Source organism: Triplophysa dalaica, chromosome 16, assembly GCF_015846415.1.
Source record: "Triplophysa dalaica isolate WHDGS20190420 chromosome 16, ASM1584641v1, whole genome shotgun sequence".
Lineage (NCBI taxonomy): Eukaryota > Metazoa > Chordata > Actinopteri > Cypriniformes > Nemacheilidae > Triplophysa > Triplophysa dalaica.
The window spans coordinates 1438334-1455380 of NC_079557.1; the positions used below are offsets into that span (position 1 = coordinate 1438334).

The 17047-nt window shown below is 39.7% G+C and overlaps 2 protein-coding genes across 2 annotated transcripts; one reads left to right on the plus strand and one right to left on the minus strand.

Moving 5' to 3' along the window:
* Positions 1-6305: 6305 nt before the first annotated feature.
* On the plus strand, positions 6306-11858 carry myoz3a (myozenin 3a). Its single transcript, XM_056770134.1, has 6 exons — positions 6306-6354; positions 7508-7578; positions 8003-8160; positions 8579-8708; positions 10103-10286; positions 10808-11858. The coding sequence occupies exons 2-6, from the start codon at positions 7518-7520 to the stop codon at positions 10989-10991; spliced, it is 717 nt and encodes a 238-aa protein (XP_056626112.1). The 5' UTR covers positions 6306-6354; positions 7508-7517; the 3' UTR covers positions 10992-11858.
* Positions 11859-12435: 577 nt separating this feature from the next.
* On the minus strand, positions 12436-16992 carry LOC130437948 (pre-mRNA-splicing factor RBM22-like). The gene is made up of 10 exons (XM_056769629.1): positions 16914-16992; positions 15432-15485; positions 15186-15215; positions 14958-15090; positions 14630-14730; positions 14280-14452; positions 13990-14190; positions 13586-13836; positions 13372-13503; positions 12436-13280 (listed from the first exon to the last, which is right to left on the minus strand). The coding sequence occupies exons 1-10, from the start codon at positions 16965-16967 to the stop codon at positions 13141-13143; spliced, it is 1269 nt and encodes a 422-aa protein (XP_056625607.1). The 5' UTR covers positions 16968-16992; the 3' UTR covers positions 12436-13140.
* Positions 16993-17047: the final 55 nt, after the last annotated feature.

Sequence of the window (17047 nt, forward strand, 5' to 3'; positions counted from 1 at the left end):
TACATGAACAATAACTAAGAGCATGTCATTCTTCAGCCTAAGTGTTTTTTCTCTGTTTGGTGATCTGTCCATCCTTATTTTTGTTGAGTGATATCGAGTTCAAAAGCTCAGCCACTGAGAGAGCGTCTCTATGGCAACTGTCTCTCTTCTCCTCTATCGCCATCTTTCCTTCATTTCTTTCATTCAGTGAGCGTTTGTTATGCAAGCACAATCAGACTGGTGTTGAGGAGTGCGGACAGAAATATTTTGTACGGAGAGACGGCAGTATAACTGGACTGTGTGTGTGAGTACCTTTACATTTTTTCCCTCGAGTCAAACTTTTATCTGGAGATTGAATTTATGAGAGATGTGCTTGAGACAAAACACAACAAGTCAAAACATCAAACTGCATAATATTTTCATAAGTGCTTCTTTATAACTGAGTAAAAGATACAGGTCAAAACAAGAGTACATGTTCTTCATATTACTTATCAAACTTAAACCAGTTACTGACAAAATTATTTAATATTTTATTTGTACAGTAGTTGCCAGATTGGTAATTTTATATTTATTACTTGTTGTCATTGTTTGCATTAATTTAATTCAATTATTTTATTTCATTTTATATTTAACTTCGTTTAATTTATTTTATTTTATTTTATTAAAATATGCTTTGTATGAATGCATATCTTTTAATAGATAGAAGAACAGAATCGAAAATAATTCCAGCATATATTTTACTTCATCCACATGCTTCATCTAAATTCTTACCCATAATCCCCTCAGCATCATGACGGGTGTACTACACTTCAGCTCTGTGGCTTCAATCTTCAAGAGTGGAAACGTGACCTCATCAATGACCCCAGTTGACAGTGTGACCCTGACGTCCACTCCTGCGTTCATCCCTGAGGACACACACATACACGTTCACACCGTCCTCATCATCCTCATCTTCTGTATCGTGTGTCTCCTGCTCTTGGTGGCGTTCTTCTACGCTTTCTGCATCCACTGCACACTTCAGCCGTCTCCTAAAGATGGCCGACAAAACTCCAGATTCAGTCTGGACAGAGAGGACGCCACCTTCAGACGCAGTTCCTCCAGTCACTCGGCAGGGAATATCATCTGATACATGTGATCCTACATCAGGACAGGTGACGTGAGTTCAGAAGGGAAAAAACTGGCAAACAAACATACAGCAACAAAATAATTATACGTTTATGTTTAAACCTGGCATACTTTTAAGAATCAAACGTTTAGTCGATCGTGATGAATTCTTATAGCAACCGTTGTAAACACGACAGCTTACTTCTTAGATCAGACCAACATAACAAACTATGTTTACCTTGGAACATCTTTCTCACGGCAAAATCCTGCGGGTTGAAAATTACACCTGAGATAATGCAATGTTGTACATTTACTGTATTTGTCGTGAAATCCCGTCATGGATTGCAAAACTTCACCTGTGGGATTTGATTTAACTTTAGAAAATGTTCTTCTGTGATGCTGGTATGATTCTTTCAGCATAAATAAGACTTGTCAATTATAATCCATCATCAGTGACGTGTGAAATGATTCTTTCCTTTTGTGCTTTAATGTAATATACTGAAAGTGAAGAAATGAGTTAAAGTGCTTAAATATGACGGCAAGAAAAACAAATGACACGCAAAAAATGTGATAAAGTCAGACACACAAAACAGGTCAAATGTAAATCAATAAAAAAAAACATTCCTTGTCATTGATAGTTGGAAATCAGTTGAAGGATTTCTCACACTTGTTTAAAATCCTGAGTTGGATTTACATATGAACGTTTTCAAGTGAATTTAAGAGTTGATTAAATGAAATGAAAATGTACATCAAAAAACAAATGTTTTTTATGGACGCAGATTCCAGCGTCAATATTGATCAACCGAAATCTAGAAATACTGATACTTTTCATTTACTAAATACAGAACATAAATGTGAATAGTTTTCCTGTAGCTCAGTGGTAATCCCAGGGGATTGCAAATACATATGTAAAATGTATAGGATAAAGGCATGTAAATCACTTTGGATAAAAGCGTCTGCCAAATGCATAAATGTAAATGTCAATGTGACTCGAATGTACAGAATTTGAAATACGACAAATTATTCAGAGACAAACTTGTGATCTTGAGGAGACTATTAGTGTAAGATGTCATAGGATTTTTTCTGATGGGCATGTTTAGCACACAGAACACATGGAGCTTTTCTCCGAGCAGCTGGAGTCACAGGATCCAGCTGGAGACCCCATAATGGAATCTGGTCCATCAAACTCAGCCGAGAGGAGCTCGATGTGTGGGTCCTGTAGTCTGCAGTCCTGCAGCGCATCCTTTTAATGAGACTGTGAGAGACACAACACATACCTTCAAAACTTATCTGTGTGTCTCAATAAAGTCTCACCTTACTGACCGACGTTTCCTCCGCCTAACACTCCTCTGTGGCCTCCTCCAGAGAGTTTCCAGAGGTTTCCATCTTCATGCCGTGAGATCCGATGGATTTCACATCCTCTTCATCCTCACCTGCCATGGATGGGAAAACCTGAGAAGAGATAAATAATTTAACATTATCTACATACAGTATATCCATAAATATAACTCCATATACTGTATATACATATCATATAAGTTCCTCGTTGTTTATTTCATCCTTTTCCATTGAATGGATGCTGTGATTGATATGTTTGATTATTTTGTTAATAAAATCTGCATTAAATGACTCCATTAAATATCATTTGGTTATTTTATAAGGCAGCATGAGCTACAGCAGCAGATGGGAACAAACAGCTCTTTGGATCTGGGTTAACATCATTTTTCGTCCCCAGTAGCAAAAGGCAAGCAAAGTCACGTCTGAGTCAATCATTTGAATTAACAAACGTTTGATAAAACACACTGATGAATCTTTCACAATAACACCAGGAGCCTAAAAAAATGAATAAGGTTTCATTATAATGATCTGGATAATTGTAAGATGTCGGGCATGTGTTTACCAGCACTCAGGGGCAGAAATGTCGGCTTTTCCGATTGTGTGAGCTTCAAACTGAGGACAGGCAGCCTGAGCGTTCTCATCTTTATCTCTCTCTCCTTTCAGCCAGTGCGTCTCAATCTCGACATTCCCCTGACAGAGATAATGCACAAGAAGAATAAGACAACAGTGTGTGTGCTTGTGTGAGTGTGTGAGTAGGTGCGTGTGTGTGTGTGTGTATGTGTGTGTGTTGTTTGAGTGTGTGTGTGTGTGTGTGTGTGTGTGTGCGTACGTGTGCGTGTAAGAGGGTAAAGATAATACAATCTCATATACACACACACACACACAATTTAAATAGTCATTAGTGAGATAAAATGGCATAATGAGTGCTCACAGTCTTTGAGGACAGTAATCTCTCTCTCTCTCTCTCTCTCTCTCTCTCTATCTCTCTCTCTCTACCCCCTCTACCCTCTCTCTCTCTACCCTCTCTCTCTCTCTCTCTCTCTCTCTCTCTCCCCCTCTCTCTCTCCCCTCTCTCTCTCTCTCTCTCTCTCTCTCTCTCTATCTTTCTCTCTCTCTCTCTCCCTCACACTCACGCTCTCTCTCCCATCTCAATTTCAATTTAAGTGTGCTTTATTGGCATGACAAAATGAATATTTGTATTGCCAAAGCATTTGCAGCAGGGCACTCTCTCTCTCTCTCTCTCTCTCTCTTACACAAACACACAAACACAAACAGGAAATGAAAGAATATCAGAAACACATTAACACACAGCAACGTTGTCTCTGCCTGTGTCTCATTTCACAAGGCTGTCTGTCTCGCCTTGGTTAATTGGCCGATATAAGGCCTGTGGTTAACAAAACCTCTAAATATTTGAGTTATTATTTAAAGTCTATTGTGTGTTTAAAACGGCGGTTGCTAACAAGTTGCTTAAAGCGACTTCTTCCTTTGGCGGGGACGTCAAACGTCATAGCGCATGTATAGCTCACAAACAATGCAACGTGGGCAAAAATCTCTTAAAACGTAGATGCAGATTCATTCACGGCGTAATTACTTACCAGGGAACACACTTTTAATAAAGTTTGAAAGAGTTGTCAGAGGCTTGTTGATAACGTTGAAATGGAGTGACCTTAAGTGTAGTCTGTTTATTGCCTCGTGTTAAATTCTACTATAGCCTACGAAAATACGTCATCTCTGAGCCACTCAAAGAAGGAATACTAAGGTCAGGTGGTCCTCTTTGAGGAATTATGGGTAAACAGGTTTTGCGTCTTGTTCAGCAATATTGACTTTGTGACTGACCTTATTGTGATGGTAGCACGTATTTCAAAGATGAAATGGCTTCCCTTCAGGTGCTGATAGGTGGCGCTGCTCAGCTTAATGTGCATCTCCTACAAATAACACACATCAGACGTCAATAATCGGAGTCAAATGTCAGATTATCTTACTTTCCCCCTCTCTCTACCATTCCATTGCTCTCCATGGCAGAAGCGGTGTGGACGGCATCTTGTGACCTACCACCCAGGCGACCACCGTGCCCGAGTGAATACCTTCGAGAAACAATCCAGAGGTCACATAAACACTGAGACAATGTGACATCAGTACAATCTTTCACTTTTTAAGGAGAAGAGATATAATGAAAACAATGTTAGGTAAGAGAGGCATCACATACCCACACGGATCTGAATGTGGTTTCCGTTGAGATGATCGATCGATCGACCGAACCATATCACAGATGTTGTGAGCGTGATACTTGTTTATTTCAGGAGCGCCGGATACTACCATTTAGGCATCACCTATAGTCTCCACCTAACACACAACAGAGAGAGAGAGAGAGAAACCATACATAAATAAAGCACACTTCTATTTATTAAAAGTTTCATAATTATCTAAAACCTCAGCGAAAGTAATCAAACAAATAAAAAATGCCGTTACAATCCATAATCCACAATAAAAGACTGCTTTTTAGAATAGTATTTATTTAGGCAAGTTTATCTAGTTTAAAAAGATTAGATGAAACAAGTCTTTGAAACGAAATCAATCTCTGATCTTAAAATAAATTTAAATGGTTTTCGCAGATTTTAAGGTTTTAACCTCGGAGTGGAGGTGGATGTCTGCTCTTTCTCGGACCAGTTTCCAGACATCATCACCGTACGATTCCTTGATGAAGTCATGCAGACTCTCGTACAGCAGACCGTACATTCTCACAACACACAAGACGTCTTCAGATCCACAGGAGACCCTTCAAAAGATGTTTCAAGACTCTCCAAGTCCCACGTCAGATCTTCAGCAATGTGAGACAAAGCAGAAAATAAAAACAGAAGATTAAATAACTAAATCAAATGATTTCTTTTTCAACCACATCATTCTAAATTCAAAAAATCCTCACAGTTGACGTGTGTGTGTTGATAAATGAGAATGAGTTTACAGTGTGTGTGTGTGTGTGTGTCTGAGAGTGTGTTCATGTGTAGATGGTCATGGTGTTAAGACTCTCTCCCCAGGAGTCAGAATGGATTTATAATGAAGTAAACTAACACAAACCCTTCAGTCTGAATGAAGCTCTCTGTTCTCACGTCGACTGGTCGTGACTTTGAGCACCGACAGACGCAGAATGGTTCTGTTCACCTGTCAAAGACACCTGCTGCCTGCGAGGGGTTTTAAAATCACTTGATGTTAAAGTGATTCAAGTGAATGTGTGGATCTTGTTCTATCGAATAGCGTAATAGAATGCGATTACATTACATAAGTGTCCTTAAAGTATCCAGACTTGTGGGTTCACTGTGTGCAAAGTATGTGTCTTAAAAACTGATGTGACCTCATGTTGAGATGTAAGGAGATTTTCAGAAAAAGCTTTGATGCATGGGAAAGAAAACATTTCCTTGTCACATTATCACATGCAAACCAAACAAAAACAAGCAGATCCACTTGTCTAATGACTGAAAGATCTGGAGTAGATACGAAAAGGTTGAAGGCCCAAAAGAATACTTGGCAAATTACTTGGATAAATAAAATCAAACATTTATTTTCGGGCGAAGAACAGCCACAATCTTTGATGTTTGAGAATAAAGTAGAAACACGTGTCCTTGAGATCATGCTGAAACAGATCATGGATGAGGAACATCTCCTATGACAACAAAGACAAATACACACACACTCTCAGAAACAGCCTGCACATCATCCTGGACAGAGAGATCAGGTTTTTATATGGGGGGGTTGGCAGGGTCGAGATTCTTTCTCCATTTAGCTCCTGTCGTTTGGCTAAAAATGCAGCGATGATGTCACCAGCGGTGGATCTCTGAGATGAGTCTGTAGAAACCGGCTCACACACTGCTGGGGTCTCACATGCACACACAGAGACCACACACAGAACATCAGCTTCTCCAGCGCACACACATACAGGTAAGACACTAAAGTGCATAAATGATTGATGCATTTTTTATTATTAATCTATTTATGAAAGTAATGTATAGATTGAAGGCACTCTACAGTCGACTTGGATGAAAGCATCTGCAAAATGCAATTGAATTTGGTTCATATAAGATGTATTTTGGTTTAATCAAATATTTCTTACTTCTAATATACTAGAGGAACGAAAACTATAGCTTGAAGTGGTGTGTATTGTACAGTTTAGTATACAGTTTTGCATAATATGGCATTAAAGGGATAGTTCATCCAAAAAAGAAAATTCTTACATCATTTACTCACGCTCATGTAATTTCATTCCTGTAGGATATACTTTGTTCTGATGAACGCAAAGAAAGATATTTGGAAGAATGTTAGTCATTTTCAGTTCAGCGACATTGCCACAGTGGGAAGAATTAAATGGTAGTCAAAATTGCACAAGAACTCGTTGTTTTCATAAATTCTTCAAATTCACATCTCATGACGTGTTCAACGGAACAAATAATCTTTTTTTCCTACTATTTTAGTGGACGATGTCCCAGAATTGAAAATAGCTAACATTCTTCCAAATATCTTTCTCCGTGTTTGAGGAAGAGTGTTAGGCCCCAGCAATAAAAAAATAACAGAACCATGTCGAGATTAAAGTAATTACAATGCAAAATAAAAATTTGAGAATTAACTCACTACACTTTGAGAATAAAGTCCTTGTGGTTCCTGAAAAGGAATCTAAGTCTTGAAATAAAATGTCGCTCCTGGACAGCCACTGCAACGCATTGAATGTAAACTATTTCAAGATTACATTAAAATCTCTAATTTTAATGAAAAACATTATTTTCAACATTATTTCGACATTTTCTCTTGAAAAATAACAACTTATTCCTATACATTAAATGTATTGCGTTTATTCTCGACATTTTATTTATACTTTTGTTTGAAAAACTGCAGTTTTAATCTCGCATGTAATGACTTTAATCTCAACATGTTTTTGTTTTTCATTGCTTGGCCCTAAGACTCTTCCGTAGGAGGTGTAAATGATGACAGATTTTTCATTCTTGGATGAACTATCCCTTTAGGCAAAGTGATATAAAAAGATAGATAGTAAATATTTGAGTATGGGAATATTTTTAATTTTTATGTTGATTATCTAAAGACGAGAGAAGATGCCGTTTGAGAAACAGAGACAGCAGCAGGCGCTCATCCTGAGCAGAGAGGTGAAGGGAGGTGAGACACACAAAACCAAGAAAAAACGAAAACCCATCACAGTGTCAGGCGGTCATCCTGGTCATTTCATATAAACGCAGGGAATTCTGAAAACAATCCGAAGCCTCGGTATGTTTCTGCTGAGCTGATCCACATCTCCAGTTCAGAAGAACATCTTGAGCTCTGGGCATGAATGCCTCTTGAGGGGGGGTCTGTTTCTTTAAGGGTCCCGTCATACCAAAACACCTATTTATAATCTTTACTGTTACTACACAACAGCAGCTCATGATAATACACCACATAAAACAATCCCCATCCACTCGCAGTCAATCATTCTTTGCTATTCAGAGTAACACGTACAGAACACAAACACCACTTCAACATAAAAGTCTCACTTATTAAGAACAATAAACACTGGTTTAAGTGACTGTTGGAATGTGTGAAGGTCTGAATTTGGGAAAGAAGATCAGCGTTCCGCGGGATGTCATGATGGAGGAGCTGAATCTCACCTCTAACCGAGGATCCAGAATGTTTCAGGAGCGTCAGAGGAGAGTGGAGAGATTCACACTGGAGAGCACAGCCGGTTCTCCACTCCTCATTTATGTAAGAACTTCAAACGTTAACATACACTACACTTCACTAAAAATCCACGGTCATAATCTTACCAGTGCTTCAAAGAACCCACAAGCGTTACAAATGGTGTTATCACATCATATCGAGATCTGATCTAAAGAATCTATTATGAAGAACATCCAAAGATCCCTTCACCATAAATGACTAAAAAAGCATCTAAAAAGCATACAATCCATTTCCTTTCTATACTAATGTGCAGTGTTTGGGAAGTCATGCAACAATAAGATTTTTATATTTCCTTAAGGAAATGCAAAGGTGCTTGTGTGTTACCTGTGTAACTCATCACAACGCTTAAGTGGTTGCCAGGGTGTTGCTATGCAGCTGCTAAGATGATCGGAGTGCTTTCCTTTTAAAGATCATTCAACTCTTAACGCCTTTTTTCCATCAGAATGACATGGAACCGAATCAAAACCAGAATCAGATGATGACAGACATGGAGGGAGGGAAAGAAAACCTGAGATACGGAGCGGTTGGTAAACACATCAGTCTGAAGGGTAACCCCAGCATCCTGGCACCAGGTACACACACGCTGTCCCTGTGGATCAGCCTAAAATACGTTAATTTAATATTGATCTTTAATAACAAACATATAGGGGAAATCACAGAGCAATCATCATAAACCCTGGCAGGGTGATCTGGACCTCAGTGCAAAGCAAATCACCATAAAAGGGTTTATTTTAAGGGATGTAACATTATCGATATCGTGTTATCGCAAAATCGTCTTGATATTATCGTGCTCACATAACTGCATGAAATGATAGGTCTTCCGCACCTAACAGAGAATTTTAGAAAAAATTATGTCACACTTTCATGTACGGTTCAATTCCCACTAATAACAAATCATTAACTGAAACTTTTGCCTCAATAAACACCTAATCTGCTGCCTATTAATCAGTGTTGGCTCTGAAAAAGTAATGAATTACTAGGTACATATTCAATAGTGTAATAAGATTACTGAACAAATGACTCTCTCCAAAAAGTATTTAATAACTTATTACTTTCTATATCCTCTATCAACATTGATTAGTTAAGTGATTCAAGGATAGACATCAAGTGTTACCAAATAATAGATGTTACTTTTGGCCAGGTCCATCTTTTGCTATTTGTTTTTATAAAAGGGATTTTTAGGTCATGTGACCCATCGGTTATGATTAGAGGATAAAGAAAAGATGATGTTTATGGCACGTTTCCAAGTCATCATTTGCCATTTTAAATACCGCAATAAACATTGCACCGTAGACATTATACAGAGGTATTATAGCGCAGTTAGATTTTGATATTGTTACATCACCTTCCCCTTTTTTACTCTACATTCATGGTAACTGAACTCACAGAAGGTACAAACTATTTTTACAAGGATTTCATAAGAAGTCGTACAATGAAGATTGTGCAAAAAAGTTCAATTGATCTCGCAGGGAATTCATAACTATTTTACGAAGTGGCTTATTCAAATAAACGTGTGTGTCTTGTATCGTACAAAACCAAACGCTCCGCACCTATCCACCTCTAGACACTTTCGCAAAAGCAGACGGTATGAAAACAAACACATATTTAGCCTAATATCAAATAGTTAGGAATTTCCATGAAATATATATCATACAATTTCATATGATCTACTTTTATTTGGCCGCACAGAGTTGCAGGAAAAACCTTAAATGATATTTTTCATGTCCAGAATCTACACATGTAACTGCTCTACGGTTATCACTTGGTTTTTGTGTGGATCTCCTGAGGTTCATTAACTCTGTCTAATGTTCTTTAATAAACCTTCGTCTCCTGTTTCCGTCTCCTTATCTGCGTGTGGCCCCCGCGGGGCGTCTGAATATCCGTTAACTAATCGGAGTACGCAAGACACCAACGTTCCCTTTATAACCAACACTGCCACTCACGAGTACCCGTCCTGTCCTTTTAGGTTACACCGGGCCCTTGAGAGAGATCCCTCGAGAGAAGTTTAATTCCACCGTCATCCCAAAATCATACTGCTCACCGTGGAGAGAAGCCCTGGGAGACAGCGAGGAACTCCTGTCCTCACTCGAGGCCCAGCTCTCTCAAACTCCAGAGAAACTACCTCCGGCCAACTACAGGTGCTTTAACAGGTGAGCATGAGCAAACATAAATAAAGACGCATCAGATCACCGAGCATGTTTGGGGTTTCCCTGTAACCACGTCTTTATTGGGAAGGGATTCGGTCCATTCTCCACGGTACCGTGGGCAAGAACATGATCTGAGAAAGGCCCTTGAGGGTTAGCGAGAGCGCATTAGCGTCACGCTTGATGATTATGTGCTGTAAATAAACCTAACCAGACCAATGCACGCTATCAAATGATTATGAACCCGCAATGTTTCCACTGCGTCTTTCCATTTGAAACGAGAGCCTGATGTCCGCATGACTGAGGAACTATTTTGATGCCTCAGAAAAGCGGAGAATCGACGGCTCTCACAACCTAAAGACACATCGCACAAGCAGGAGATCAGGTTCTTCACACACACTTAAGTTGCGTCAGCTGGCGTATTATCAAACCTGGCGGTTGAAATATGGGGAGGTGGCAGATTTTGGATCTGAGGTCAGAAGACTATTTAAGTATCTTTCGGCTTCTCGTCTTTTTGTTTCTTGCAGAGCTGCAATGCCGTTCGGAGGTCCAGTGTGCAGTCACAGGGTGGTTCCTGTTATTGCATTCGAACAACCCGAGATCCACAATCTCCCCGCCGTGACACTGGCCACGATGTCCAAACGGCCAAACTTCAACAGAGCCCCGCGGGGATGGGGCGTCAGATACTCGCCCGAGTCCAACGACCTGTGAACCCGCTGCACGTCCAGCATGCCGTTTCATGTTAAAGAAAAGACTGTGGTGCCGTCACCACACATGCTTTGCTCTATTGCAGCGGTTCTCAATCCTGGTCCTCGCGACCCCCCGCTCTGCATATTTTGTATGCTTCTCCTACCGCTTCGGAGGTTTGTTTAATACACCCATAAGAGCCCTGCGAAGTAAACATCACTAGATATTCTGACATAAATCCAGTTCGAAATGGGCATAATGTTGCGCAAATCTCAAAATTACGGTTAAATAACCCTTCAATCTTCCGTAGTAGGTTTTGTTCTTCGTGTTAAGTTAACGTCAGCCGATTTCCTCTGTGCAAGGAGTAGAGAGCAATGAACACAGTTCAGGGAACACGTCAATCGGAACGCGGTTCATTCATTAAGCTCTCTTCTAATGAGCTAGAGATTTAAATCAGGTGTGTTAAACAAGAGAGATAAACACAAAATATGCAGAGCGGTGGGTCGCGAGGACCAGGATTGAGAACCGCTGCTCTATTGGACTGAACCGCTTTGTATCCTACAGGTGAAAGGTCAGAGGGAACCATGCTTGACAGAGCACACGAGGATGACAGATGGTTTTAGCTCAGTGCTTACAAATAGAAGCAGTTGCTCTCCTAGAGAAACACAGACAACTGTTGAAAGGTTTCACTTAAGAAATAACTTCTAGATAAAACGTATTCATATCAGACATAAAGGATATTGCCAAACAATTTGAATAGGTACATTTTAGGGAGGGGGGTTGTATAGATGATGTTTGTGTAGCCCATTTCAGGCATGCAGTGCAACAAATGTTACCGTTACATCAATATCGCACTTTATAAAATATAGATTCTTTACAGAATCAAAATGAGCAGGTATTCTGTTGTCCTTTCTTATCATCTTTCTTGAAATTGCTGTCCTCAAATACTAGGTCTTACTGTTGATTTTTGTTGGAGATTTAACCTAGACCAGGGGTTTTTCAATTTGGGGTCCGGGGGCCTCCAGAAGGTTGCAGGGGCCCCGAGAAATTTCAGGGAAGAAAGATAAAGCAAAATTTATATAAGTCTACTGAACATTATTTTTGTTCGTGTTTTTTGATACAAGCATAGTTTCCAGAATTCTTTATATTTGTATCTAGTTTGTCTTCTCTCATTTGTTCCTTTTTTCACATGCAGTAAATGTTCTAACATTTGTAGGTTTGGAAACATTAGGTCTTTAACATCGCATTTACTATTTAACTATTCATTAAACATCAAAAAAATATTAAAAAATGATGTTTTAGAAAGGGGGTCCACACCAAAGGTTCATCTTATTTGGGGGTCCTTGGTATCAAAGTTTGAAAACCCCTGGCCCAGACCGGTCTCATGACGTCGACTAACGTGTCATCTCAAACTACTGGTATTTCACAAGTGCACTTTTAAGTGTGTAAACTTAGAGCACACGGCAAACATTCATGACAGCTGCTTTAATGTTCACAAACGATGACAGAAACACTCAGCCCCTTTACAAAGTCAGTGTATCAAATTTAAAAAAAATCCCAACTTAGCACATTAAAATCCTAACTGAAAGAAACCCAATCTCTAAAGTTCTTTATACATCATACTTTTTTTCGACAGATTACACAAACATCTGACATGAAATATGTTTTTCTTCAAATCAATTTTTAATCCTCAGTGAGAAGACTGAAATGTGTGTGATATATGTATCTAATCAAGATTTAAGTCATTGAGAGGTGTGTCTTAACATCAAAGACCCACACTCACAGATCTGGCAAGATGATGTCATAAGTCGCCACTGCAATTTCCAGCTTGTGACTGTCTGCTGTGCGTCTAGAGTCAGATGAAGAATAAGAGCGTTTATTGTTGTTAGGAAGTTATTAGGTGTGTCGTTGATAGGAAGCATTGATGTAGCATACATCACCATCGAAAACTACCCAATTAAACCACCAAACATGTCCAACAGCGTGTGCAGCTAACAGGTAAGACCGTCAATACTCCAGCCAATCACCAGGACGATTTATGATATCACAGCATCAGATTCCACTCTCTTATGACATCACAGACCATTTATCTTCAGAAGCAAGAGAAAGCTACACCACGACCCGTCGCACGCAGCGGCTGATTGGCTGATGATGTGAGAGTGGATGGAGTTGATTAATCACTGTGGCGGATAGAAGCATGCGCACCCATGCGATGAGGATCCTGCGAGGGGTAATGAATGTGACCGGGTGGTCTCAAGCCCATAGGAGGTGGGGGAGGAGGACCCATGGGGTGGAACATGGGGGGTCCAAAACCTGGAAACCACAAACACACAACAAAGAGGTTAAAGCAGTTTGGGAGCTGTTTGGAGGTTTTCATCAGCTGAAACAGAGCATAGGTGTGTACCTGGTGGTGGTGGGTTGGGGAGTCCAGGAGGAGGTGGCAGACTCAGGTTCATTGCTGCTGGAGAGCTGCTGGGGTCCAGATTAAAGTAATTGGCGGGGGATTCATGATCCAGAGCTGTAGGTGGCGGCAGAGCTAAAACAAACACATTGAGGTTTATTACAAGGCCATTCAGAATGGTTGTATCAGAATTTCTCTCCCAGTCGCACAAACACACCTGCTGGCAGACCCGGTACAGGTTCCAGTTTGGTGCCCATCTCACTGTACCCCTCCCTGACATCTGTGCCTTTAGCGGCCTGAGAGCGACCCCACTTCACCACCAGCCTGCGGCCGTTGATGATGAGCTTGTTGAAGGATTTCTCAGCGGCAAGCTCCGCGCCCTGTCGCGTGGAGAACTGAATGAACGCGCACTGCTGCCTCTGAACCAGCGTGATGCTCCGAATCTCACCGAACTGATAGAAGTGATTCCTGCAGACGACACCACATGAAATACGTTTAAACAGTTTCAATATGAACTGACATTTAATTTGAGGTCATTCATTTGCACAGCATACACAGTCAACAAGCTCCCAACACAACCTTTGTATCAATGTCAAACCAAACACACACTTTGAGTCTCACCTGAGGTCAGAATCTGTGATGTCTTCTCCCAGACCTCCTATGTATAACGTAGTGATGGCCTTGTCATCGGGCAAGTCCAGATGAGGCATGGTGGTCCCTCTCTTCAGGAGTTTATTGGCCACCGGGTCGTTGATGCCGTAATAACGATCTTTAATGTTCTGATCGGCCAGAGGATCGTCTGGATCTGTGGGCTTCTCATGCCTGATGTGAAAAGCATTTTTAACGGACAGTCCGTTTTTGGTGAATCACTGCTACAACATCTCCACCATGTGGAGGAATTAAGGTCTGACCTGTATGGACACTCCTCGCCTCTCTTGCACTCTCCCTTCACCCAGAAAGAGCAGATGTGAGGTCTGTTACGTGTGTAGTACGGTGCTGTGCGAGCCAGTTTGAGCAGCATGTCACTGGAGCTCTGAGCTTTACCCAGCATCCCCACTGGTCTCGTACCATCAGAATTCTGGATCTGGACACAAAATCAAGATATTTATATCGTTTAAAAAGCTTTATTCTCTTGCGATTTACATTTTCATCGGTTTTATAATAAAAATACACAAGAGCAGGTAAAACATTCAAATTGATTCACAACACAAAATCATGCAAGCGTTTCGCAAATGTATTTGTATTAACAAGTAAACATTACCTCTCTCTCCATATTCTGAGTGTAATATTCCTTGTTTACATCAGATCTTGGCATTTCGTCTTTAATGGACAGACTTGTGTCTCTAACCTGAATAGGAAGACCTGTAAAACAACAGCGGAAATAATGAAGCTAAACACAGTTACAGCTTTCTGAAATCTGTCAATTAATCTCATGATGGTATGACAAGTAAATCTGAACATATGAATGATTTCTCCCAGAGTTCCACATACAACAACGATGTGCATTTAATTGATTGAGTTGTTCTGTTGAAAGGCGCGTTTAAAGACAAAACACTTGTATCACTTAAAATTAAAAGTGAGAAACCTACCGTACTCCAGGTCCAGCAGACAGGTCTGGCACACGTTCTTCATCTTACTGCAGGTCTGACAGACTTCAGTCTTCTTAAAGCGCATCCGCACACCAGGACACCAGCGGAAAACAGTGAAGGGACGCGCACAGATCTGACAGACAAAAAACACTCACCAGTTATTTCTCTTGACAGATCCAGTATTCTTTGGTTATTGCAATATTATCAAATGTCACAGCCAGATCTCACCTTACATTCTTTACCATACTTTTCCTTAGTCTGCAGAAAGAAAAACATCACGTTATAAAATGAAAGCTACTTCAATTTCACGTACACTGGTGGGAATAGTTTAAACATTCACAAGACCACATGACTGACTAAAGACTAGAATTAAAGCCTTTCTTGTACAATCTGTCTTAGTATTTTTTTCAATGAACAGATGACTGAACACATACAAGAAACTAGTTATTATTTAGCAAGGGGAAGTGGACTTACCATACGAATGTATGGATTTTCCCCCAAACATGTTTGACAGAGAATAGGGAAGTCCTGCAGAAAAATGTTTAAAAGATTACAAGATCAGAATTCTTTTGCTCTCAACTCCTCTGCGGTGAACATGTTTTCAGTTACAATTTGAAATGTATTAATCCATGCGAGGTTTTTTGTAAGTAACAAAACAAATTTCTAGTTGGTGCATTTAGTGTAAAACTTATAAAAGTCAGACTTTATCTGATAAAATAGCCTGGTATAACATTTTATAAGTTATTTACAAGTGTAGTAGAAAGGCCGTTCTTCAAATAATTTTAGAAACAGATCAGCCATAAAACAACATTGTGTAAAAGAAAATTCTAATAAAAAAATGGCATTACAGTTAAAAAAAAATTTCCCATGTTCCTTGTTTATAGGCGGTCTCATCTTAACTACATTAACAAACATTACGGCGCATGCGCCATTTTTGTGATATCCCCACAACTTAACTTCCGGTACATTTTCACAAACAATAGAGTGCTTGTAGATTATTTCTGATAACATCAAAAGAAACCGAGAAGAACGTTACTTGAATGAACTTGTCTCTCCAATATTTTGAATTTATTGATAACAAGCTCTTTAAGTTTGACCAAATACAGGACCCATGCAAATTTTTGTTTATTTATTAAAATAAACGCAACAAGACTCAACAAATCGTTTATATATAATAGAATTATTATACAATGAAAGAATACTATTAATTAATATAAATTAAATAGTTACATATTAGTAAACACTAACCAAACACAAACCGGAAGTTAACTTGGAACCAGGCGCGCGTGCTGCATGAAACGGTCTATATGAAGTTTTGTGGGTTTATGATGCTGAATAAACTGGAGATGTCTCTAAATTATCTTCTAAACATGTTATTCACTTCATTATAAGAGCCAAATATAGTTTCAGCAATCACAGCACACTGATATCTGTATTAGTCTCAATCCTGCTGTTTTAACATTACACACTACACGTTTCTTAGACTCACAAAAAACTGAGGTGTGAGGTTCCATCTCCAGACAAAAGGTACCATTAACGACGACAACTGCTTATTTGGCTTTGTACAAACAAAACGGCGTGCGCTGTGTTTAGCGCTGATATAGGCAACACAACAACTGGAGTCACAAAAACAGAGACGGAATATAAAAAGTTTGGAGTGGACCGATTGGCGTTACGTTGAAACAATTACCTTACAATAACATCATTTAACATACTTAACAATACATAGAATATATCAACAAATATAAAAGAAGCAAACGGGTTAACGAGAGTATTTCTGCAACACTAAATGCATTTCCAGACATCTAGGGAGCACGCGCGAGATCATCTTCAGCTCTTCCTTCAGTCAGTTGACAATATTTCGATAAAACACTCTTTATTGAAATCAACTGACATGTAGACAGATTACTACTCCTGTATGTTGTGTGTTTCGAGTTTAATAAACAGTAAACGTACCGAATCTTCCCAATTTTGTCTGTTGTATGTGTTTGAGCCTAGGGACGTCGCCATCTTCGGCGCGCAAGGACCCGGCGGATGTGACGTCACCACGACAGGATGATGACGTGCATCTTTAAAATATAAAAGTGCCA